This window comes from Cyprinus carpio, chromosome A8 (assembly GCF_018340385.1).
Source record: "Cyprinus carpio isolate SPL01 chromosome A8, ASM1834038v1, whole genome shotgun sequence".
In the NCBI taxonomy this organism is placed as follows: domain Eukaryota; kingdom Metazoa; phylum Chordata; class Actinopteri; order Cypriniformes; family Cyprinidae; genus Cyprinus; species Cyprinus carpio.
Window position 1 is genome coordinate 21277917 of NC_056579.1, and position 21479 is coordinate 21299395.

Genomic DNA, 21479 nt, shown 5'->3' on the forward strand with positions numbered 1-21479 from the left:
CGACGCGCGAGCGAATCGTTCTATTGAGTCGGTTCTTCGGACATGAAACTGGAACACATTCATTAAATAACATTTAATCGAAACAAAACAGGAGTATTATTAAAAGTAGGTGTATATAACTAACATACATTTATTCATAACAAATGTTGTGCGGGTAGGCTACTTCTTGAACACTTTTGAGTATTGACTCAAATTAATCAATGAATCGTTTTTTAACTCGTTATGCCGGTCGAACAAACAGAATTGCTAAATTGAATCGTACCTGTCAAAAAAGTACAAATCAGACCGGAATTTAGTAATAATGGGCTAATAAGAAGAAATTTAATAGAACTTAAAACAGGAATTAAAAACAGGAAATTTAGTAGTGAAAACACTCTTTAAAAGATGTATCACCCTAAAAAAACTCCACAGGCTTTCCCTGAACACTGTACTTTTTTAAGGGTCACATTAGATTTTAGCTCCACCTGCACTTTACCGGTGTATCGATGTTTCAGAATGAAATTAGGCTTAGAGTAGAATTATTAATATGCAAAATAATTTATAGATTGTGTCGTGGTTATGATTGATGTAATGATTTATCTGCCTGAGGTACAGCTGATATACGCTCCAAATGAGTCTACAGCTGTTAAGCATGTGTAGTATAATTTTCTTATTTTACCTTGAGGGTGCTTAAAACTGGTCTTTGTCAAAAGTGATCTGTTGGGCCATGATAAATTTGTAATGATGATTATTCAGTGCCATTCCTAATCGTTTTGCGCAATCATTCAAAAATGTTTTTAATCACATCGAAAACTGAATGTTTTTACACACATGATGAATTGGAATATTTTTTCTTTCTTTTTTTTTGCCCAAAACGATACATTTAGTGGACAAATATGGTTAAAGACGAAAAGAAAAAACCCCAAGATTGTGAAAAAAAATTCTTTAACCACATGATTTTGTAATTTATGGACATTTTATGCACATATTCCATTAATACACACACACACACACACACACACACGTATATATATATATATATATATATATATATATATATATATATATATTTATATATATATGTTTTTTTATAGTAAAATGTCCAGAAATTACAAAATCATGTGGTTAAAGATTTGTTTTTTTTTTACCATAAATTGGTATTTCCATTCAGTGTGTCTGTACATTGCCTCTAATTCACAAATAATGTGTTCTTGGGGCAAACCGTAATGAAAAAAGAAGTGTAATAATGGGAGAAATAACGTTTTCATGAGGATATTTCATATTTCACCGGAATTTTGTATCTCTTGTATTAAATGATAATTGCAAAACATTATCATATTTCCATACGAGTGCTTAATTTGATGATTCTGTCAATACCGGTCATATTTAAAGACCAAGGAGAGTTAATAACAGGTAAAATGCAAGTGGCATAATTTTTTATTTGATTTGTAACAGATAAATTCATTCATTGCAAACAAACAGCTTCTCCACATGGGCTGCCATCTGGCTGTAGGCTGCCACTTTCATATGACCCTCTGAAAACGCGTTTGCTGAAACATATTACCTTGTTGAAAAGTTTTTGTGATCCGGTGAAACGCACTCCACAGGCTGTTTATTACGAAACGGGACACTCATGAATATTCATGTTTGCTCTGCAGAGCAGCGTTCTGATTGATCGCGCGGCGCGGGAGCGCTGCGTCACGGTGACGTCGCGGCGTCATTGAGATGACGCTGTCAGTGGTTAGTAATGTGTTCGCTCGTGTCGCCGTTTCAGATCTCCGCGTATCACCCGTGCGTTTAGACCTTCCCCGCGCCGCCCCTCACGCATGGAGTTGCGCACCGAGACGGTCCTGGCGAGTCTGGAGATGTCGGAGGTGGAAAGCGACGGCGGATCGTCGGAGGGCGACGATGATTACGAGAGTTTGCCCGCTCACGCGTCCCTGTGCACGCACATGACAGCGGGCGCCGTGGCCGGAGTGCTGGAGCACACAGTCATGTACCCCGTGGACTCGGTCAAGGTAACTCAGCGCAGACAGCAGGCCATGAAAACATTCACTAATGTGTCGGATGTGCTGTTAGCAGCCCTGGACAGCTTATGCAACGTGGCCGTCAGGCTAACTTTCACAACAAAGTTCGGCTAGATTAGCATGGCGAATGACTGGATGACTCAAACCTTCTCAAACTGGTCAAAAACAACAACTAAACCAGCACAGTTGGCCATGCCTTTTACTGTTAAAACGCGCTGTTTACGATTTTACGATTAAGTGTACTTCCTCTCCAGACAGACACATTAAGGGACCGTCTCAAAAGTGCGTAAAAATAATGATAATGTAAACAAATATGCTTTCCAAGATTCGAAAGCATGCAAAGCATCATGCAAATAAAATGTATAGATGTGAATTAAGTGGAAAAACATTAATACGTAATTTTAAGCTGTGAATGGGATATGCACTATGAATTGTGACATTGTTATTACATTGCACTCAAACACTGGCACCTGTAATATATTCAGTAACATTTCTAACTCATCATACATGACTTGGATTTTAGAAATGTCTTTCTGTGTAGCTTGAATGATTTTTTTTAAATTTTCAAATACATATAACTTTCTGTCACATCACCTCTGATATATTCACTAGCACTTGTAACAGATCGTACATGACTTTGATTTTGGAAATATGATTTTATGTATTTTTTTGAGAATTTTGAAATCTACAAATCTATATAACTTTCTGGTTGTGTGACCTAATATTGACACACCTGCTGTGTTACATTCATAAATATTTGTCAGGCACATAATATCGCAATGTAAATAGTTTTGTATTAGAAATGTTTGTGAATATGAACCGGACTTTTGTAACAGTATCTGGTCAAAATTTGAATGTTTAATGTGTGAAATATGTTAATGAATATAATACAGTGGGTGAGGCAACATGAGGTCACATGATCAGGACATAATATGAATTTTAATATTTGGAAAAATTCACCAAAAATACTCCGAAATCCAGTTTGTGTATGATGTGTGTCAGGACAACGATAATAACAATCCAGGGTTCTTCAGTCTCAGTTCAGATGAAGTGCGAAGTCCTTCAACAAAGCCATTGTTCTTACTGCTTTTAAGTTTGTAGAGAACGCAGTAGATTCAAAATACGTTTTCATTTCAAGTTTATATCTTAAAAAAGAGGTTTGCATTTAGACAGTTTATATTTATGAAAATTATGTTTAGCTAACGGGGAAGTACGTTTTATGAAGTAAGTATAACTTTCCTTTTCACAATCATGAAAAACAAAAAATTCTATATGTAAATTAAACATTAGGATTCATGTAACGTTTGATAAAATCAACAAAATGTCGCTGTGTGAAAGCAATTCTAAAATAAATGTAGAGGTTTCAGGGTTCGCTAAATGGAAATAACAGTTGGTATTAAAATCATTCTTAAGTCTTTTAAGAGAGCACTTATCTGCATAAAATCTATGAAGCCAGGTTTAAATGTAACTTCGTGGAATTGTTTAAAAATGAGGGACCAAGCTAATAACATTTGCCTATGTAAAAGAAACAATTTGGAAGGGATTTTAATAATGCTGTAATTACACATTAATAAGAAGCTTAAACCACCTAGTTTGGGAAAAAAAAAAAAAAAACATTAGGGATCAGATTCCATATAGAAGAGGGCTTATTAATACAGTTCTTTATCCAATTTATTTCAAAGGTATGATGCGTGTCAGGATTGTGTGAATAAATTACAACTGGTGTGACATCATCAGGTCACATGACCAGGAAGTTCTATAGATTTGTATATTTGAAAAATTCATTAAAAACTCACGAAATCATGTTTTCAAAATCCAAGTCATGTATGATGTGTGACAGGATTGTGAGAAGATGTTACAATCACCGGGTCACATGACCAGGAAGTTATGTAGATTTATTCAAAAATTATTATTATTTTTTTTAATCTTAAAAGTTGTGTATTATATGCTGCATGTATGTATAAATACATTGTTGGTGATTTGAGCTCTTTCGATAAAACAACCACAAAGTTAAATAGATTTAGTTAAGACATTGTTTACTTTTATATCTATAACATATATATTGATAATATAAAAGCTAAAAATTGTCTTTATCGATACTTAATATATTTGTTAACCTAAACTACACACGTAAAAGGATCACGTTTTTAGTGTTTTTATGGAATAATGCACATATTTATCAGAGTTTATTGTGGATTTTGCTCTTTTGAGACACTCCCTAACTTGAAGTGTTCAAGTGGGGAACCTTGTGAGTTCTTTTTCACTTAATAATTTTGATATTATGCTTTTAAACGAGTTACAGCATGATCCATGACTATTATGCGATTATATGTAAATTATTGCTGACGAAAAGATCTAATGTCTGACGAATGTCCAACATAAAACCAAATTTATCACACCCAAATTCACTGCTAAAGCAGCACTCCTAACCTCATATTCCTGTCTAGACTCATTTCAAGTTTGTTAGGTGTTTAACATATTTAGGGTTTAGGGAATAGAAATACTTTGTACTTATAGTACAGTATAGCTTGCTACAGTAGTGTTTAACACTCATTATAATTGCCACAAATCAATAACTAACTCATACTGTAATTACAAAAAAGAGAATATTCTCAATCTTGAATTCTTTCATAAGTTATCTTAGTTGCACATTTGTCAACCAAGTACTTTTTTTGTGAAAAAGTGCTTAGAATGTACTTGTGATGTATTAAAACTAAGTAGTAAAAAAAAAACAACTTACAGATAATATTACTGAAATAAAACGGAAGTGCACTTAAAGAGTCAGTTTCGTGACTGTGTTTCCTAACACACTTAAGTGTACTTTCAAAAAGTGCACTTTGTAATAATCTCAAGTTTTACCTTAAAGTACATTTTAAAGCATAATATTTTTGTAATCTTTTGTCATGCTTTAAAGAAGTACACTTATTTTGATGTGTTGACTAACATACTAAAGCACATTAAAAGATAATTTTACATTTACTAAATTGCAACTTCATCTTTACAAATGTGTTATTATAAATATTTGTAAATACATGACATTAGTTTACCAGAAATGCTTGTCAGTACATCCATCAGTTACAATTTAACCATATTTCAAAGACGAGAATTATAGAGATACTTACAAAGATGAACCTAAGTCCTACTTAAGTGCGTCAAATGCAATCTTCTAAGTTCAGTAACAGAATTTAATATAAATTTAAACTATAATATATTTTCATTTAATTCTAAACAATGTCTGGAAACATTACTTTGTAAGAAATAAAAAAGTGACACTTTTTCTCATAATTCAGACTTTTTTTCTCACAATTCTAAGTTTAAATCTCACAAATCAAGCTTTGTTTTTAGCAATTCTGAGAACAAAAATTTGTGACAAATAAAAAAAAATTGTGAGATACAAACTCAGACTTGTCTTTTTTTTTTTTTTAGTTTACATTTCACAGTTCTGGATTTATTCTGAGAAAAAAAATAATAATTGTGACATTAAAAAGTCGCAATTACTTTTTAGATTTTTTTTTTTCATGGCGGAAATAGGCTTCCATACATTACATTCAGTTCGCACTTAAGTATTTTCTTTTAAAGTTTATTATCGCCATAAAAAGTATTCTTTTTAAAAGTATGCTTTAGTGTACTTCCTTTTCACAAGGGCTATCTTATAGTCTTTTTGCAGTATGCTTATTACTAGGTCAGTCTACTCTTGAGTAATCTTGGGTTTAGTGGGTCATAATGGTGGAGTTTATGGCTCACTCTTTTTCCAGGGTGTGAACTTATGACTTTGTAGTTAGTAGCCTATTTATTACACTACATAGTCCTTAAATACAGGGTTGCCAGGTTTTCACAACAAAACTCTCCCAATTGCTAAAATTCGCATTCAGGGGGATTAATATCACGTTATTGGGGTCACTTCAACCCGCGGACATGAAAAACAACCCACGGTAACAGTGTTAAAGTAGCCCAGTTCCGTGGGAAAAGTGCGGACCTGACAACACGGATTGAATAGGAGACAGAGGAGTTAAGTCAGCATGACCATGTCTTGGTCAGATTCATTATTTCATAGAGTTTTTTGAGGAACAAAATTTGATCTCTGTTTCTCCCCATCATACATATTTTATCTGAGGTGAAAGTGTCGTCTCATGATGTTGAATTGAAATGCCATGGTGTTTTGTGTGTGAGTGTAGCACTAATCTTGGGGCTAGCCTTGCTCCGGCTTTAAAACAACAGTTCATTCAAACATAAGCCTGCCAGCTAGTTCACTGAACACAGCAGTCCTTTGCATCCAGTTCCTTATTGTAGGAATTCTTGCTCTATCCCTTCTCAAATCACTTCTCAGAGTTTGTTACGGCGGGACAAAAGTGTCCTAACTTTGTCTTTTTGGGAGCTTGTGAGTGAAAATGATCTGTCACTGTGCCAGATTGTGCTCTGCATGGGACTTGCGTATGCTATTGTCATTGTTTCCTTAGTGGCTGCCAGATTTAGCTCGTTTGCTGGTCGCCATAGTGCTATGCGTTTGAGAGCCGCGTACTACGTGTCTGGAGACCACATAGCCACAGACACGCGTCTCATGCCTAACCAACCAGAGGCCCCTGGACTTTACATGGAAGGAACTGGGCTGTAATTGGTTTTGTGTGTTTGTGGATGTGTGTGTGTGTGTGTGTTAGCGATGACAGACATAGAAAATGAAACTTGGTCAGAGATCACAGAGGGATACTGTGTTAATAGGACAAAGTGTGAATCTTTCTCAAGATGATGCATGAAGTAATTATTTGTCATGACATGCAGAAATATTTTCTGAATTTGTAATTTAAGATTATAGACCGCTTGAAATAAAATGGACATTCTAATCTCTTCAAATTTGATATCCATATTTGGTTAAAGCGGAGGTCTAATGCTATTTCATGCATTCTGAGTTATTTTCCCCGCTAAGGAGGTGAATTCTCATGCTAAACATGACCAACTTGTATGGGCACTTCTCCCGGAAGAGCGCGCACACATCAACCAGAGCAAGAGCAGCCCATCAACCTGCTTCATTCATTAATTTGTTAGTCATGGTTAATTTAAGTCAATAATGTTTTTCTTCCTGTTAAATTTACATTGATGTCACAGTTTGCAGATGATTTCTACTCAAACGCTGTGCGTGTTCGCGGCTCTTTAGCTCTGCCCACGGCACGCCTCCAGGAGCTCGGCTGTTTTCGGAGAGAAGCGTAAAGCTGTATCTGTCTTTAATAAATCTGATAAAACTAAAGACTCTTCAGAGATATAAATGATGCGATATTAATCCATCAGAGCTCAGGATTAACATGATATTGGCAAAAACTCACCGTTATATCCGCTTTAAGGTTGTAAAATGTCATGCTTCCCAAAAAACATAAATGAATGAATTAATATTTCATACATTCACATTTGAATAAATAAATAAACATGCTTTCAAAACTATATTTTAAAAAAAATTATATTTAAAAACGTGTTATCTTTTACTTGATGGTTTTACTGCATTTTTAGAGTAATTCAATTTAAGCTTTTCCTTAAAAGCATAAAAGTTTACAAGTAAAGTAAATACAAGTAGTACATTTCTAAGAAATTGACACACATTTTCAAATAAATCTTTCCTTCCTGGTAAAAGATTCTTCCTTTTCTTTCTTGTAGACACGCTTCACTGATCCCAATCCTGTCATAAACTATTTATTGAGCCAGTCAAATCCTGCTGTATATCATGTACTGTAAAATTTATTTTTGTTTTGCTCAGAAATTCAACACATACATTAGATGTATTGAAAAAAAAAAAAACATTGAACTAATGTTGAATTATAAAAGTAGGTTAAATTATCCCTCTAACACTCTTAACAGAAGATAAGGTGTCAGATTCCAGTGATTTGTGTACTGGGCCAGTAAATCATTTGTCAAACATCCAAAAAGAGATTATCTTTAAAGGGGTCATATGATGCGATTTCAAGTTTTCCTTTCATTTTTGGAGTGTTACAAGCTGTTCGTGCATAGATAAGATCCCTAAAGTTGCAAAGACAAAAGTCTCAAACCCAAAGAGATATTTTTTATAAAAGTTAAGACTCGTCCACGCCTTCCTTAAGCGCCTCGTTTAAACACACCCCCAAATCTACATCACTGTGTGGGAAGATTTGCATAACACTGCACAAATGTATATACAAAGAAAGAAGGATTAACTTTGATTCTCGCTGTAGTATTGTTGACGCTGCCGTCATGTCATGGAGATGCTGTGTGTTTCATTGTGAAAGCGAAACTACTTTGTTTGGCCTTCGAAAAGAGGACACAACTAGAAATCAGTGGTTAAGTTGTATTTACAACTCTGTTCCAGAATAGTTCAAATAGGGCTGCACGATTATGACAAAAATCATAATTGTCGATTATTCCCTTGAAATTGTAATTGCGATTATTATGATTATCATAATTTACATTGGACAATGTTTATATCATTGTATGAAGCTACTGCATGCCGTATTTTTATATGAAAATAAGCTGAAAACACTAACTGAAAAACTTTGTGCTTTTATATAGTATTAAGCCTCAAATATCAACTACACATCGGATTGGTTTCTTCTTTAAATTAGTAAAAAATATGAATGGTATTACAGTGTTATACTAAATCTAAAATTAAAACAATGGAAAAACCCTTAAGATAACGTGTAGAAAAAAAAAAAAAAAAGAATCTTAAGCACACAGAATAACATAAGTGGACTTTGAACGATTAATTGCTGCTTTGAACGATTATGTAATTGTGGCATCCATAATTGCAATCGTGATTAAAAATTCAATTAATTGTGCAGCCCTAAGTTCAAATTAAATATTTGTGTGTGTGTGCAATGCATTTAACGGAGGACTGTTTCCTGAACCTACAATGCCATCTGTTCTGACTCACAACCTGTAAGTATGTTTTCATATTTAAAGGATTGGCCACTGATGATTCAAACGCGAGTTTTGAGCAGTGTAGAGTAGCGCTTGTTGTTTGTCGTTTCTCCGATTACAAATGCAGACAAATGGTTTTATGTTTATGCAGCACAATATGCAATGCAACGTGTAAAAATACAGTATAAGTTATTATAATTCGTAATTATGTCCCCACTGGATGCAACAAATGCCTAGTTTGTAATGGGTTTTATTGTTTTTGTCTCGTAGCGCCGCACCGGGACACACGGCATCACAGTATGTTAAGCGGCATAACATTACAGTCACACGCTTGAGGCATTCGGCCAATCACAACGCACTGGATAGCTGGCTAATCAGAGGACATCTTGCTTTTCAGAACAATGAGCTTTGTAAAAGTCAATGCGTTTCAGAAGGCGGGGCATAGAAGAGCAACATTAATGTACAGTATGTGGAAAATAATGTGTTTTTTGAACCTTAAACCACATAAACTCATTGCATTACACCAAATACACCTAATAATGTTCTTTTTAGCAATGTCATGACCCCTTTAAATTCTTCCTTTTGTCTGGTGTCTTCAGGAACAAGGGAAACTGAGATTTGTTAGTGATGTTTACACTTTGTCATTGTAATATAGTTGTAAATGAAATGTACTGTTGAAACATCTACCCAAACATGATGTTGCAATTCAGTTACTGGAGCACATGTGTCTGTAGTGATTCAGGCTGTAAGTGAAACTGGCATTTCCAGTCTGTGAGAAATATTGGGGATTTGCCAGCTGTACAAGTTTCGTCATTTCCAAGAAACACCACTAAGGAGCGTTTAAGGACACTTGCCGTGCTTTTCCATACATGACCTTTACTCACACACTCACTCTATGTCTCTATCCGCGATTCAATTCAAAGAGAAAGGTGCACATGGTGTGTTTAACACGAGGCGGCTTTCCATTTAGGACATGAAATTGCCCATATTTACTTTTTTTAGCAAATATATCAAATTCGACTTTTCTTGATTCAGTCATTTTATGTCATGTTACTCCCAACATTTGTTTCCCACAGAATATTTGGTTTTACTCTTAAATTATGGAAAATAAATGCATTGTGAATGCCATTTAATTCACCCACTTAAATAGTTGGTAGTCTGTAGTTTTGTTTTGTGACTGAAAGGGATCTTTAATGGATCACATGTTTCTCTGTGCCAGTATTTGGTAATATTGTGGTGCTTGTACAGTAAGAGGCAGGGTGTGATTCAGAAAGATGCAGCAATAGCAGAAGAACCCGAATAGAGAAACAGGATGAATGACAGTGCTTTTTCTCTCCATACACTCCATACACATTACAACTATGCAGATGAGTTACTTCTTTAACCATCTTAAGGATACTCTTTGTGCTCTTTATGTATTGCATAAAGTGAAGGCTGAAATGGTGAATGTTTACACTGAGGTATGTCAGGGCTCCAAAGTTCTATAGATCTTAGTATTATGAATGTATATTATGAAAATTATTTTAAATCTATTGCTTTAGTAAATGCAATTACCAGTAATTTTGCTATTTGATCCCAAATTTTATTCCACATTTAGCATTATTTAGAGTTTATAGGCTTCTGTTGGAATGTTTTAAGTCAAATAAAGAGCAAATTATTTCTACAATCAAATATCAGTGGAACCAAACATTTTACATAAGAAACTAATAGTTTAATTTAATTTTAATTTAAATCCTAACTCAGACTTTGAATTCTCTTGATTCTAACGTTGTACTTTGAATGACTTTGTAATTGTGACGTTTTATCTAACAATTCTGACTTTTTTTTTTTCTCAGAACTGCGTGATATAAACGCGCAATTGCAAGTTGTAAAGTTTGAATTGTGAGATTTCAACTTTTTTCCTCACAATTGCGAGTTTATAACACGCAATTCTGATTTTTTCTCGCAAGAATTCAGAATCGCAAGGTATACACTCGCAATTGCAAGTTATTAAGTCCAATTTAATTAAAGTCCAACAGGCCATTATTTACAATCACACACACGCACACATGAGCGTACAACACATACTCACATTCATGTCATGACTGTCACATCTTTGCTGTGACAGTTGCTTGATCGTAACCAGTTTTTTCATTAAGTGTTCATATATAAAGTCTGATTCTGAGGGGGAAAAAATACTGATATTTTCTCAGAATTACCAGTTTATATCTCACAATTCTGAATTAACAACTGCATGTTAAGACATAATTGCGTAATATAAACTTGGAATTCTGAGAAAGAAAAGTCTGAATTGTAAAAAAGTCGCGATTTTATTCAGTGGCGGAAATGGGCTTCCATAATAAGTAACTGAAGTAACTGACAAAAAAGTAAACCGTATTTTACATACGATAGTGTATGTATGTATTTATAAATGCATGTATTTATTTATTTAACACACCAGCTTATTTTATCAGCCATTTTTATTTTTCCAATTAAAATACACTACTGGTCAAAAGTTTGGAATAATTAAAGGTGCTGTATGTAAGATTTTGACTCAACTAAAGCATTAAAATACCATAATATGTTTGCAGATATTTAAGAAACATGGTACGTTAACATACTTGTTTACCTGAAAAACAATGCTACAGTCAGTTATTCTCCTTTGAAAAATTGTTTTCCAAGCCGGAATGTCAAGCTTTGTTTTGGTTTGTGAAACCCGCCCACTGCCCGCCCAATTGTATTTCGGCACCCCGGGTTGCCAGTTGGCGGAAAACACAGTGTATTTCATTACATTAATCGTCAAGAGCGCTCGTTCCTGTTGGTGTCAACAATCTGTCAACCTGCTTGTGCTTCAAGTCTGAGGAGGAGGGGCCGGGTGAAAAAACCCTCTCTAATATTTTGAATTTGGACTGCAATACCTAGTTCAACCACTCAGTGTCAGTCCTACAAACAGCACCTTTAAGTTTTTTAATTTAGATTTTTTTTTTTTACATAGTTCAACAAAGTCATCTAGACTTTAAAATAATCACAACCTGAAATGAATACAGACTAGGGCTGGAACGGTTCAGCTTACGGTTCGGTTTGTATCACGGTTTGAAAGTCACGGTTTTGGTACCATTCGGTATGTGCTATGTTTAGGGAAAAACTATACTGTCAAATAAAAATTAAGAAAATAAGAATAATCCAACTACAAGCAACAGCAAAAATAAATAATATGAAGTAAAGATACAAATAAAATAAACAGTGATTTTCAGTTTTTTTTTAGGTGGGTCTAACATTAGTTTTTAGGTACAGAAATTGAATAAAGTAATGAAATGTAAAATAACATTGCATATTTGACTGTATAAATTAAAAATGAATCTTTATTAAAGTTACAGAAGCTATTCAATCAAGAGCAGTGAGTGATTTCTTTGTTGTTGCTGTTTGATTAATATTAAGAAAAATACTGTCACATTAATAGAATGCACTGATCCAGTGCACTGATACAGTACGTTCAGCCGGCTATGTCTGCTATAGGATACTTACCAAGAAAGGCATTTTGACATAATTTTGTGTTATTTTTCTATTTAACCATTAAACTATACTTGAGAGAGCTTAATATTTGCACGCGTTTGAGGTGTGCATGTCCTTTGGCTCGGATGAGCGCACGCACAAATCTTCTCACTGCGTGCGCGAGCTTGTGTCCTCTGGCTCTTAAATGTTTTAATTGGCAAAGTTTACATGAGTTTAGTTTAAACAGATATCAACGTGTGCTGTTCAGGTCTCACCTGTGCGCACGAGCTATCAGCAACCGGGTGATAATGGCATAAATGACTGCTCATATTCCAGCATACAGCACTCGCATTGGACGAGTGAATGGTTTGTACACATTTTTTTTTTCTTTATTTTTTCATCGCTGTAAAAAGCCAGAATTTGCATCCATCAACAGAAACATGCATTACCTGAACCCTTTTTGCTTTACGTTTTATTTATAGCAATCCATTTTACAGATGCATTGTCAGATTTAAGTTGAACCACGGTCCTAGCACGTGCCGAACCGTGTGTGGAGAACCGTACGGTTCGTTTTTTTTCCACAAACCGTTCCATCCCTAATACAGATGCAGTTTTTGTTTTATCCAGCTGTATTTACTCAATGCATCTTTTAACATCCAGGTGAAAGATATAACACATTTTTTATTCAGTTGAGGTTTTTGTTTTCAAGTGAAAGATATAACACCAAATTGTAAAAAATAAATAAATAATGAGGTCATTTTGATCAGCTCGGCATGAAAAGAGCTTTGCTGGAGCATTTCAGTCCATGGTAGTGCAAGTGAAGCAAACAATCCACTATGGCACTGTCAAAAGATCTCTGGGATAAAGTTGTGGACAGGCACAAGTCAAGAGATGGATACAAAAACATTTCACAAGTTTTATCAATGCCTAGAAGCACAGTGAAGTCTATTATTTATAAGTGGAAGGTATATGTTACAACACAGACCCTCCCTGGATCAGGACATCACTACAAAGTATTTGGTGATACACAGAGGATGAATGTGTTAGGAGAGGTGACCAAGAGCCTACAGCAACTCTGAAGCAGCTGCAGGAATTTATGACAAAGAGAGGTCATTGTGTTCATGTGACAACAATATCACAAATCCTCCACAAATGTGGCTTGTATGGGAGGGTTGCAAGAAAAAATAGACTGCTAAAGAAAGGCCACATGCAGTCGCAGCTGAGCTTTGCCAAAATGCACCTTAAAAATTCTGAGGCAGATGAGACTAAAATTGAGTTATTTGGCCTCAACACCAAACGATATGTCTGGAGGAAAATCAATACAGCTCATCATCCAAAAAACAGCATTCCTCCAGTAAAGCATGGAGGTGGTGATATCCTGTTATGAGGTGTTTCTCTGCAGCAGGAACTGGAGCACTTGTCAGGATAGAAGGAAAAATGGATGAGGCTAAATACTGTCAAATTCTTGAGGAAAATCTGCTGCCCTCTGCCAGAAAATAGTCAATGGGAAAAAGGTTTATCTTCCAACATGACAATGACCCAAAGCACAGCAAACCTCCGCACACAGTGGTTGAAGGAGAAAAAGCTGAATGTCTTGTATGGCTTTGTCAGAGCACAGACTTAAACCCGACTGAAAATCTCTGGAATGACTTGAAGACTGCAGTCCACAAACACTCACCATCAAATTGAACTGAACTTGAGCAGTTCTGCAAAGAAAAGTGGGAAAATTCTGCTACTAAGTCTAGATGTGCAAATTTAGTAGAGACAGAGACAAATCCCAACAGACTAAAGGCTATCATTAAAGCAGAATGTGGTTCAACAAAATACTAACACAAGATGGTGATCCTTTTTCTAACTCAGTGATTCTTTTTTTATTTATTTATTTTTTTTCCTGACATGTTGGTGTTATATCTTTCACTTGGATGTTATAAGCTGCACTGAATAAATACAGCTGGATGAAACAAAAACTGTGTCCATCTTCATTTCAGGCTGCAAAGCAACAAAATGTGATTATTTTAAAGGACGATTATTCATTTCCTATACCCACTGTATAACTAAAGTAAGATGGCTGATCTTTATATTAAATATTTAAACATTTAATAATTTATATGAAATATTTTCTGTAGTTGAAAGAACAGTGATTAAAAACATATATAATATCTTGATGACCAGTATATATGAATATGTTGGCTAAATAAACTACAGTTTCAATGTCAGGTGAAAGTTCACAGCTGGTTTAAACGTTGGGCCTGATGGCAGTAACTAGAGAGTTTTGGGTGGGCTGGTGTGAGTCACTCCTTGTGGCTGATGGGTGGGACAGGGCAGAGGTCGTAATCTCACACGACCAGAAGGGTGTGAATGTTCAAGAGTGTCTCTTGCATTTAGGATGGGACGTTTTGAAATTGATTAACAGGCCGTTATTTACAAACACACGTACAACACATACACACATTCCTGTCGTGACTGTCACCTCTCATCTATGACAGTTGTCTGATAGTAACCAAGTGTGCCGCACAAGTCCAGAAAGTGTAGCCAAAACATTTCAGTTGCCCCCAGGTGGCTGGACCCAGTACAGGTCATAAACCCCGCCCTCTCCATGTTATCGAATGGGACATAAGACAAACTAAATAATTTACACTGCAAATTATTTTTTCCCCCAAAGAATTTATGTAGTTTTCATCATACTAATGTAGTAAAAGATTAGTTTTAGTTACTTATTTGATGCTATAAAAACGGGAATGTTGACAGCATGGTTAGAGAGTTTGACTCCTAACCCTAAGGTTGTGGGTTCAAGTCTCAGGCCGGCAATACCACGACTGAGGTGCCCTTGAGCAAGGCACTGAACCCACGACTGCTTCCTGGGCGCCGCAGGATAAATGGCTGCCCACTGCTCCGGGTGTGTGTTCACGATGTGTGTGTTCACTGCTGTGTGTGTGCACTTTGGATGGGTTAAATGCAGAGCACAAATTCTGAGTATGGGTCACTAGGGATGGGCGATATATTCCAGCTTGTCATTAGCTTGTCAGTGAACTACGGCTCTGTCTATTAAATGCCACTCCATTTGAAAGCAGGTGATGGCGATTTAGCGGTAATCAGGGAACCGGCTTTACTGACGAAATGCGCGTGACAATCACATGCAATATATCGCCCATCCCTAAGGGTCACCATACTTGGCTGTATGTCACGTCAGTTTGTATTCACTTTGTGACGTCATGATTGACAACTTCTGTTTGGTTTGGTTTGGTTTGGTTTGGTTTGAGGACATAAAAAGTGTGTTTAAGTCCTAAGAAGTGTCTCGCACTGTCTCCTTTTTTTATAATGAAGGACGTTTGTTTTGTCTCAGGGGAAGTGTGTGACCCATTCAGGTTTGGAGTTTCAAACATGTTCATAGCATTACTTGTCTTGTTTGATTAAATTTGAGGAAACTACTTTGGCTTAGTGTTTTCTGTGGCATATTTAGCTGCTCTTCTGCTTTTTTGTTTGCTAAAGTTCTTCTGAATGCGGAGAAATAGTTGCAACGTTTGCAAAAGCATTGCTATAATTATTAAATTGAAGCATGACTTGAGATTACAGAACAGTTTAAAATGGGGAGTTAAATCTGTTTGAAAACTCAGTCCACCCTGATGAATGTTTTCAGGATTTCTTGTTATTCCAGTATATTAGCTGTTGCTGTTTGACGACTGGGATTTTCTAGTGATAGTTTTGGGTAAATTCAAACATATCTGGGTGTTTGTCAAGTTCACTAGTTAAAGGAGAACTAATTAATCACTTTTGATTATCTGTAATAGTATCTTGTTCAAATTAAGCTGTAGCCGGTAACACCGGTGTGTCTAGTGTTTAGATTTAATTGGTGGAATTAAAAAGATAATTGGAAAGAATGACTGAAAAAGAAGTGTTTTGGTTTGATTTACAAGTTTAAACTTGTTTAACATGGACTATATAGACATACACAAATGATTCTTTGACTTCATCATCATATATCATATGCATGTTGCAGTCTAGATCTCCTTTTGTTTTAAAACAGTCTAAAATATTTGAATGGTTAGATATTGCAGGTGTATAGCGAAACATTTTTTAACAAGCCATATATTGTGTGAGTTCTTCTCAGTGAATCATTTAAAACTGTTCCCAAATGTTCTGAATCACTATTTCTCAATCACTACAATTAGTCTGAATCAAAATGATTTTTAAAACATTTAGTAATTATTACTATGTGGTCAAAAAGCCTGTATTTAAGTGTACTTCCTTCAAAGTTATTGGTGCAAAAAAACTGGGTGGTCATCATTTTGCACTTTATGTTGCTCAGGCGTTTCTGGCCAGAATAAGCTTCAGTCTGTGGATCAGGCTTTATTCTGATAGCCTGGTTGCTGTACCCCTCAGTCTGTGTGTGTTATGATGATTGTTGCCAAATCATTCATATTAAACAAAGCATGTTTTTATAACTGAGCTGAAGTGTTGGGTAAGCAGAAGGATTGACTGCTTCTATCTCTGTCTACATATTGATGGTATTTCCTTCCCTTTTTGTTAAAGGGGTCCTATTATGCTTTTTCACTTTTTTCAACATTTTTGTAGTCTGTAATGTTGCTGTTTGAGCATAAAAATGATTTGCAAAGTTACAAAGCTCAAAGTCCACTTCAAAAGGAGATATTTTATTTAACAGAAATCACTTTTTCGAACAAACTACTACGAACAACTCGTTTGGACTACAACGCGTTTGGACTAGCCTGTTCTAGTACACCCTATAACAGGACACATTTATTTGTTTTAGATTTTATTTTTATTTCTGTCAGAAAATACCTATTTTTAGGGAATCTCCGCAAATTAATTATATATATATATTTGGTGGAATTTAAAGGTATACTCCACCCCAAAATTAAAATTGTGTCATTAGTGTCTTTAATCAGTTTCGTTCGTGTCGCTTCAAAAGCTTTGGTATTTTTGGTATTATTAGGAACACAATATTTTGGATGAAAACCGGGAGGCTTGTGACTGTCCCATAGACTGCAAAATAAATAACAGTGTCAAGGTCCAGGAAAGTATGAAAGACATCATCAGAATACTCAATCTGCCATCAGTGGTTTAACCGTAATGTTATGAAGCGACGTGAATACTTTTTGTACGCAAACAAAAAAAAAACATCACTGTAGCACCATTTTGAAGAATATGAGCTGAACGCAAGCAGCTTACCTTGTGGCGCGGCTGACACAGAAGAGTGTACGCAAGTTTGCGTTCATTGGATGTTCTCCAAAATGGCGCTACCGTGATGTGGAGAGACACAGAGGAGACAAATTGTTGAATAAAAACGTTATTTTTGTTTTCTTCACATATAAAAAGTATTGTCGTCGCTTCATAACGTTACGGTTGAACCACTGATGCCAGATGGACTATTTTGATGATGCTTTTCATTCTTTTCTGGACTTTGACAGTGTAATGATTAATGACAAAATTTTCATTTTGGGGTGGGATATCTCTTTAATGAAAAGCTATGACATCAGAGATTTGTTTTGAGGTGAAACTGCCTTGTATGCCACACAATGTCAGAACACAAGAAACAAGAACTGATCTTTAAGATTTGGTCTAGTTCCGAAACTATGTTTGAAAATATATAAATATAAAGACTTGTTCTTTTTATGGTGGATATGCTTATATGCTGCTGTCTTTCTGTCCATAGACACGTATGCAGAGTTTACAGCCAGACCCAAAGGCTCAGTACCGCAGTGTGTACGGTGCACTGAAGAGGATTGTACTGACAGAGGGCCTCCTTCGGCCCTTGAGGGGCCTCAATATCACTGTGCTGGGGGCCGGTCCCGCACACGCACTCTATTTTGCCTGCTACGAGCGGATCAAGCACCGCCTTAGTGACGTCATACAGAACGGAGGCAACAGTCACATTGCTAATGGTAGGAGAAGGGATTATTCTGTCTTAAAGGGATAGGTCAGCCAAAATTGAAAACTTTCTGTTAATTTACTCACCATCAGGCCGTCCAAGGTAGGTGACTTTTTCTTGATTAGAACAGTAAAGGAGATTTTTATCTGAAATCATGGTCGTGGTGTTTCATACAATGCAGTTAGTGGCACTTGAGAGTAAAAAAAAAGCATATCAGGCAACACAAAATTAATATCCGTGGCTCCTGATTTTATATAGAGAGGTCTTAAGAAGCGAAACAATCAATTGGTGCAAGAAACCAATCATTATTTACAACATTATTACCTGTTATTTATAACCTTATGCAAACTGGAAAGCTGATTCTTTTCTGACCGGTTTATGTAATCACGCAATGACATCAAGTATATGCAATTATATTATTAAAGTACCCAATAATGATGTGATGTGTGACACAGATGTTTTACATGTCTAAGGCATATTAAGTAAATAAATGATTCAGTTCGATTTGGTGAACTGGTTCAAATAGTTCGCTAATAAGTACTGGTTCAAAAGAATGTTTTTTTCACTAACCGGACATTACTCTGGTCCTTTTGCCTAAGGCTATGGATTACAGGTAATAATGTTGTAAATAATGTTCAGTTTCTTGCACAGGATGCTTGTTTCGCTTCATAAGACCTCAATATATTGTAAGGTGTCGCACAAATTAATTTTATGTAACCTTGATATGCTTTTTTGACTCTGAAAGTGATTGTGGACTTGCATTTTATGAATCACCAAGAACTGATTTCTGCTAAAAATCTTCTTTACTGTTCTACTGAAGAAAAAAGGTCACCTACATCTCGGGATGGCCTAAGGGTGAGTAAATTTAACAGCAAATTTGCATATTTGGTGAACTATCTCTTTAATGAATGTTCATTCATTCCGTTGTGCCATCGTTTTGAGGAAAAGGAATGGAAAGTGCCCCTTTGTCTGTTGTATAGGACATTGTAAAAGTAGCATATGAGTATATGAGTTTCTGTTCTGTTTTTTCCACAAGTTGTGACTTGATATGTTGATGTACGTATTTTTTCTTCTCTTTTCCACTTCAGGTGTGGCAGGAAGTGTTGCCACTGTCCTCCACGATGGTGTCATGAACCCAGCAGAAGGTATTCTTCTTCTACTGTCAATACCAGTCAATAATGAATCTTATATTTTTTTATATTAATTTTATATATTTTTTTATATAATAAAGTTATTATTATTATTATTATTATTATTATTATTATTATTATTATCATCATTACTGTATAATATGTAATTAGTAATACAGTTAATATGCATTTTAATGAGCATGGAAAAACTCAGTTAATTGTAGTAAATGATAGTTTCCTTACATTAATTTAAATTTCACACAACAGTTTGGCTGTGTGGATGGCTGTGTGGACTTTGTGAAGAAATACTTTTAACAAAGATGTGCTACTTTAATGGCTGATTTCAGTTTAATACTAGCAGATATGATGCAAACATTATTGCTGGATTAAATTTTTATGCGAATGTGCACTCCAGTTTTCACTAAATATTTGAAGATTCAAAGTTATGATTGGTCAGATCACCTTTTAATCAAACTCCAGGCGAAGTGTTAATATAAACAAAAAAAAACTTGATACATAGCACCCGAATGCTTTTTGTATTATTCATAAAAATTTGTGGTTCATTAGATTTAGCATAGAATCACCCATTTGTATTCTTGATGAGAGTGATGAGTGCAGTGAATGTTTTAATTCAGTGAATTGAATCTTTTTCACTCTCTCTCGCTCAGTGGTGAAGCAGAGGATGCAGATGTATAACTCTCCATACCGCAGCGTGTATGACTGCGTCCTGATGGTCAGTCGCAAGGAAGGACTGGCCGCCTTCTACCGCAGCTACAGCACTCAACTGACCATGAACATCCCCTTCCAGGCCGTCCACTTTATCACTTACGAATTCATGCAGGAACATTTTAACCCCCAGCGCCAATACCGACCTGAAACGCACATCCTGTCCGGAGCGGCAGCCGGAGCCGTGTCCGCTGCCGTAACCACTCCGTTAGACGTGTGCAAGACGCTGCTAAACACGCAGGAGAACGTGGCGCTCAGCTCCGCACACGTTAGTGGACACCTCTCCGGCATGGTCAACGCGCTCAGGACAGTGTACCGATTGGGCGGCGTACCGGCGTTCTTTAAAGGCGTCAGAGCGCGGGTGATTTATCAGATGCCGTCTACAGCCATCGCCTGGTCCGTGTACGAGTTCTTCAAATACTTTCTGACCCAAAAGGAACTGCACATCCAGGAGCTGAGGAGGGACGCTCACAGGGCCAGCCCTACATGAGACCCTTTAGCACTGAATCCGTTCAGCCCATCCAAAGAGTGAGCGTGAAGATCAACGGACGATGGAAGACGCCTCGGCTCAAAGGGGAATGTAGATGCTCATTTCTTATGCAGTAGACACTCCAGCAGATTCTTTGTTTGTTGCTAACTTATCGTATTAATTTATTGGAATAGTTTAATGTTGTTACAAGGATGTATGGAGCTGCACACTACAGAACGTTCTTGAAAACATGACAGAAACCGAAAGGTAAAGATGTGTAGATGTTTTGTTTGTATTCTCACTTACATAACATATTTATGATTGAGCATGATGGTGCACATCTGTTTTTATATGTGCACACACACACACACACCATCTGCTCAATGACACAACAAAGGAAGAACATTTTTTTCTGGACTTTTTAATATTTTAGGGGTTCAGAAGAGTTTGCTTTTGTTACTTTAGTATTTTATTTTTTATTATTATTACATACATACACAATTTAAGACATTCCTGAATTTTGTTGCGCATAATCACCCCAAATGTTTTAATATTTTAGGGGTTCAGAAGAGTTTGCTTTTGTTACTTTATTATTTTATTTGCCTGAGCATCAAGCTCTGCATTTACGATTTAAATTTGGACACTGCCTTTTTCTTTTTTTCCTTTTGAAGAAAATATTGATGCGTATTGATCTTAGTCAGGGAAGATGACAAATTTAATTTGACTCAAACGTGTGGCTGTGAGGAATGGAAGTACTGAAATAGGTTGTAGGTTTTCAGATGTTTTTTCCACTATAATTTGTAAAACAATGAAACACAACCTCTTTTTTTATTATTCACGTTCGATTCAATTTCATAAACCCTGACAGAAGTTCTAAAACTAGATTACTTGCACCATGAAAACTCAGTTTTCATGCA

The 21479-nt window shown here is 35.9% G+C and overlaps 1 protein-coding gene across 1 annotated transcript; it reads left to right on the plus strand.

Moving 5' to 3' along the window:
- The first annotated feature begins 1698 nt into the window (after positions 1-1698).
- Positions 1699-20991, plus strand: LOC109073519 (mitoferrin-1-like). The gene is made up of 4 exons (XM_019089628.2): positions 1699-1997; positions 18022-18250; positions 19326-19382; positions 20036-20991. Exons 1-4 carry the CDS (start codon positions 1806-1808, stop codon positions 20581-20583), a joined length of 1026 nt encoding a protein of 341 aa, XP_018945173.1. The 5' UTR covers positions 1699-1805; the 3' UTR covers positions 20584-20991.
- Positions 20992-21479: the final 488 nt, after the last annotated feature.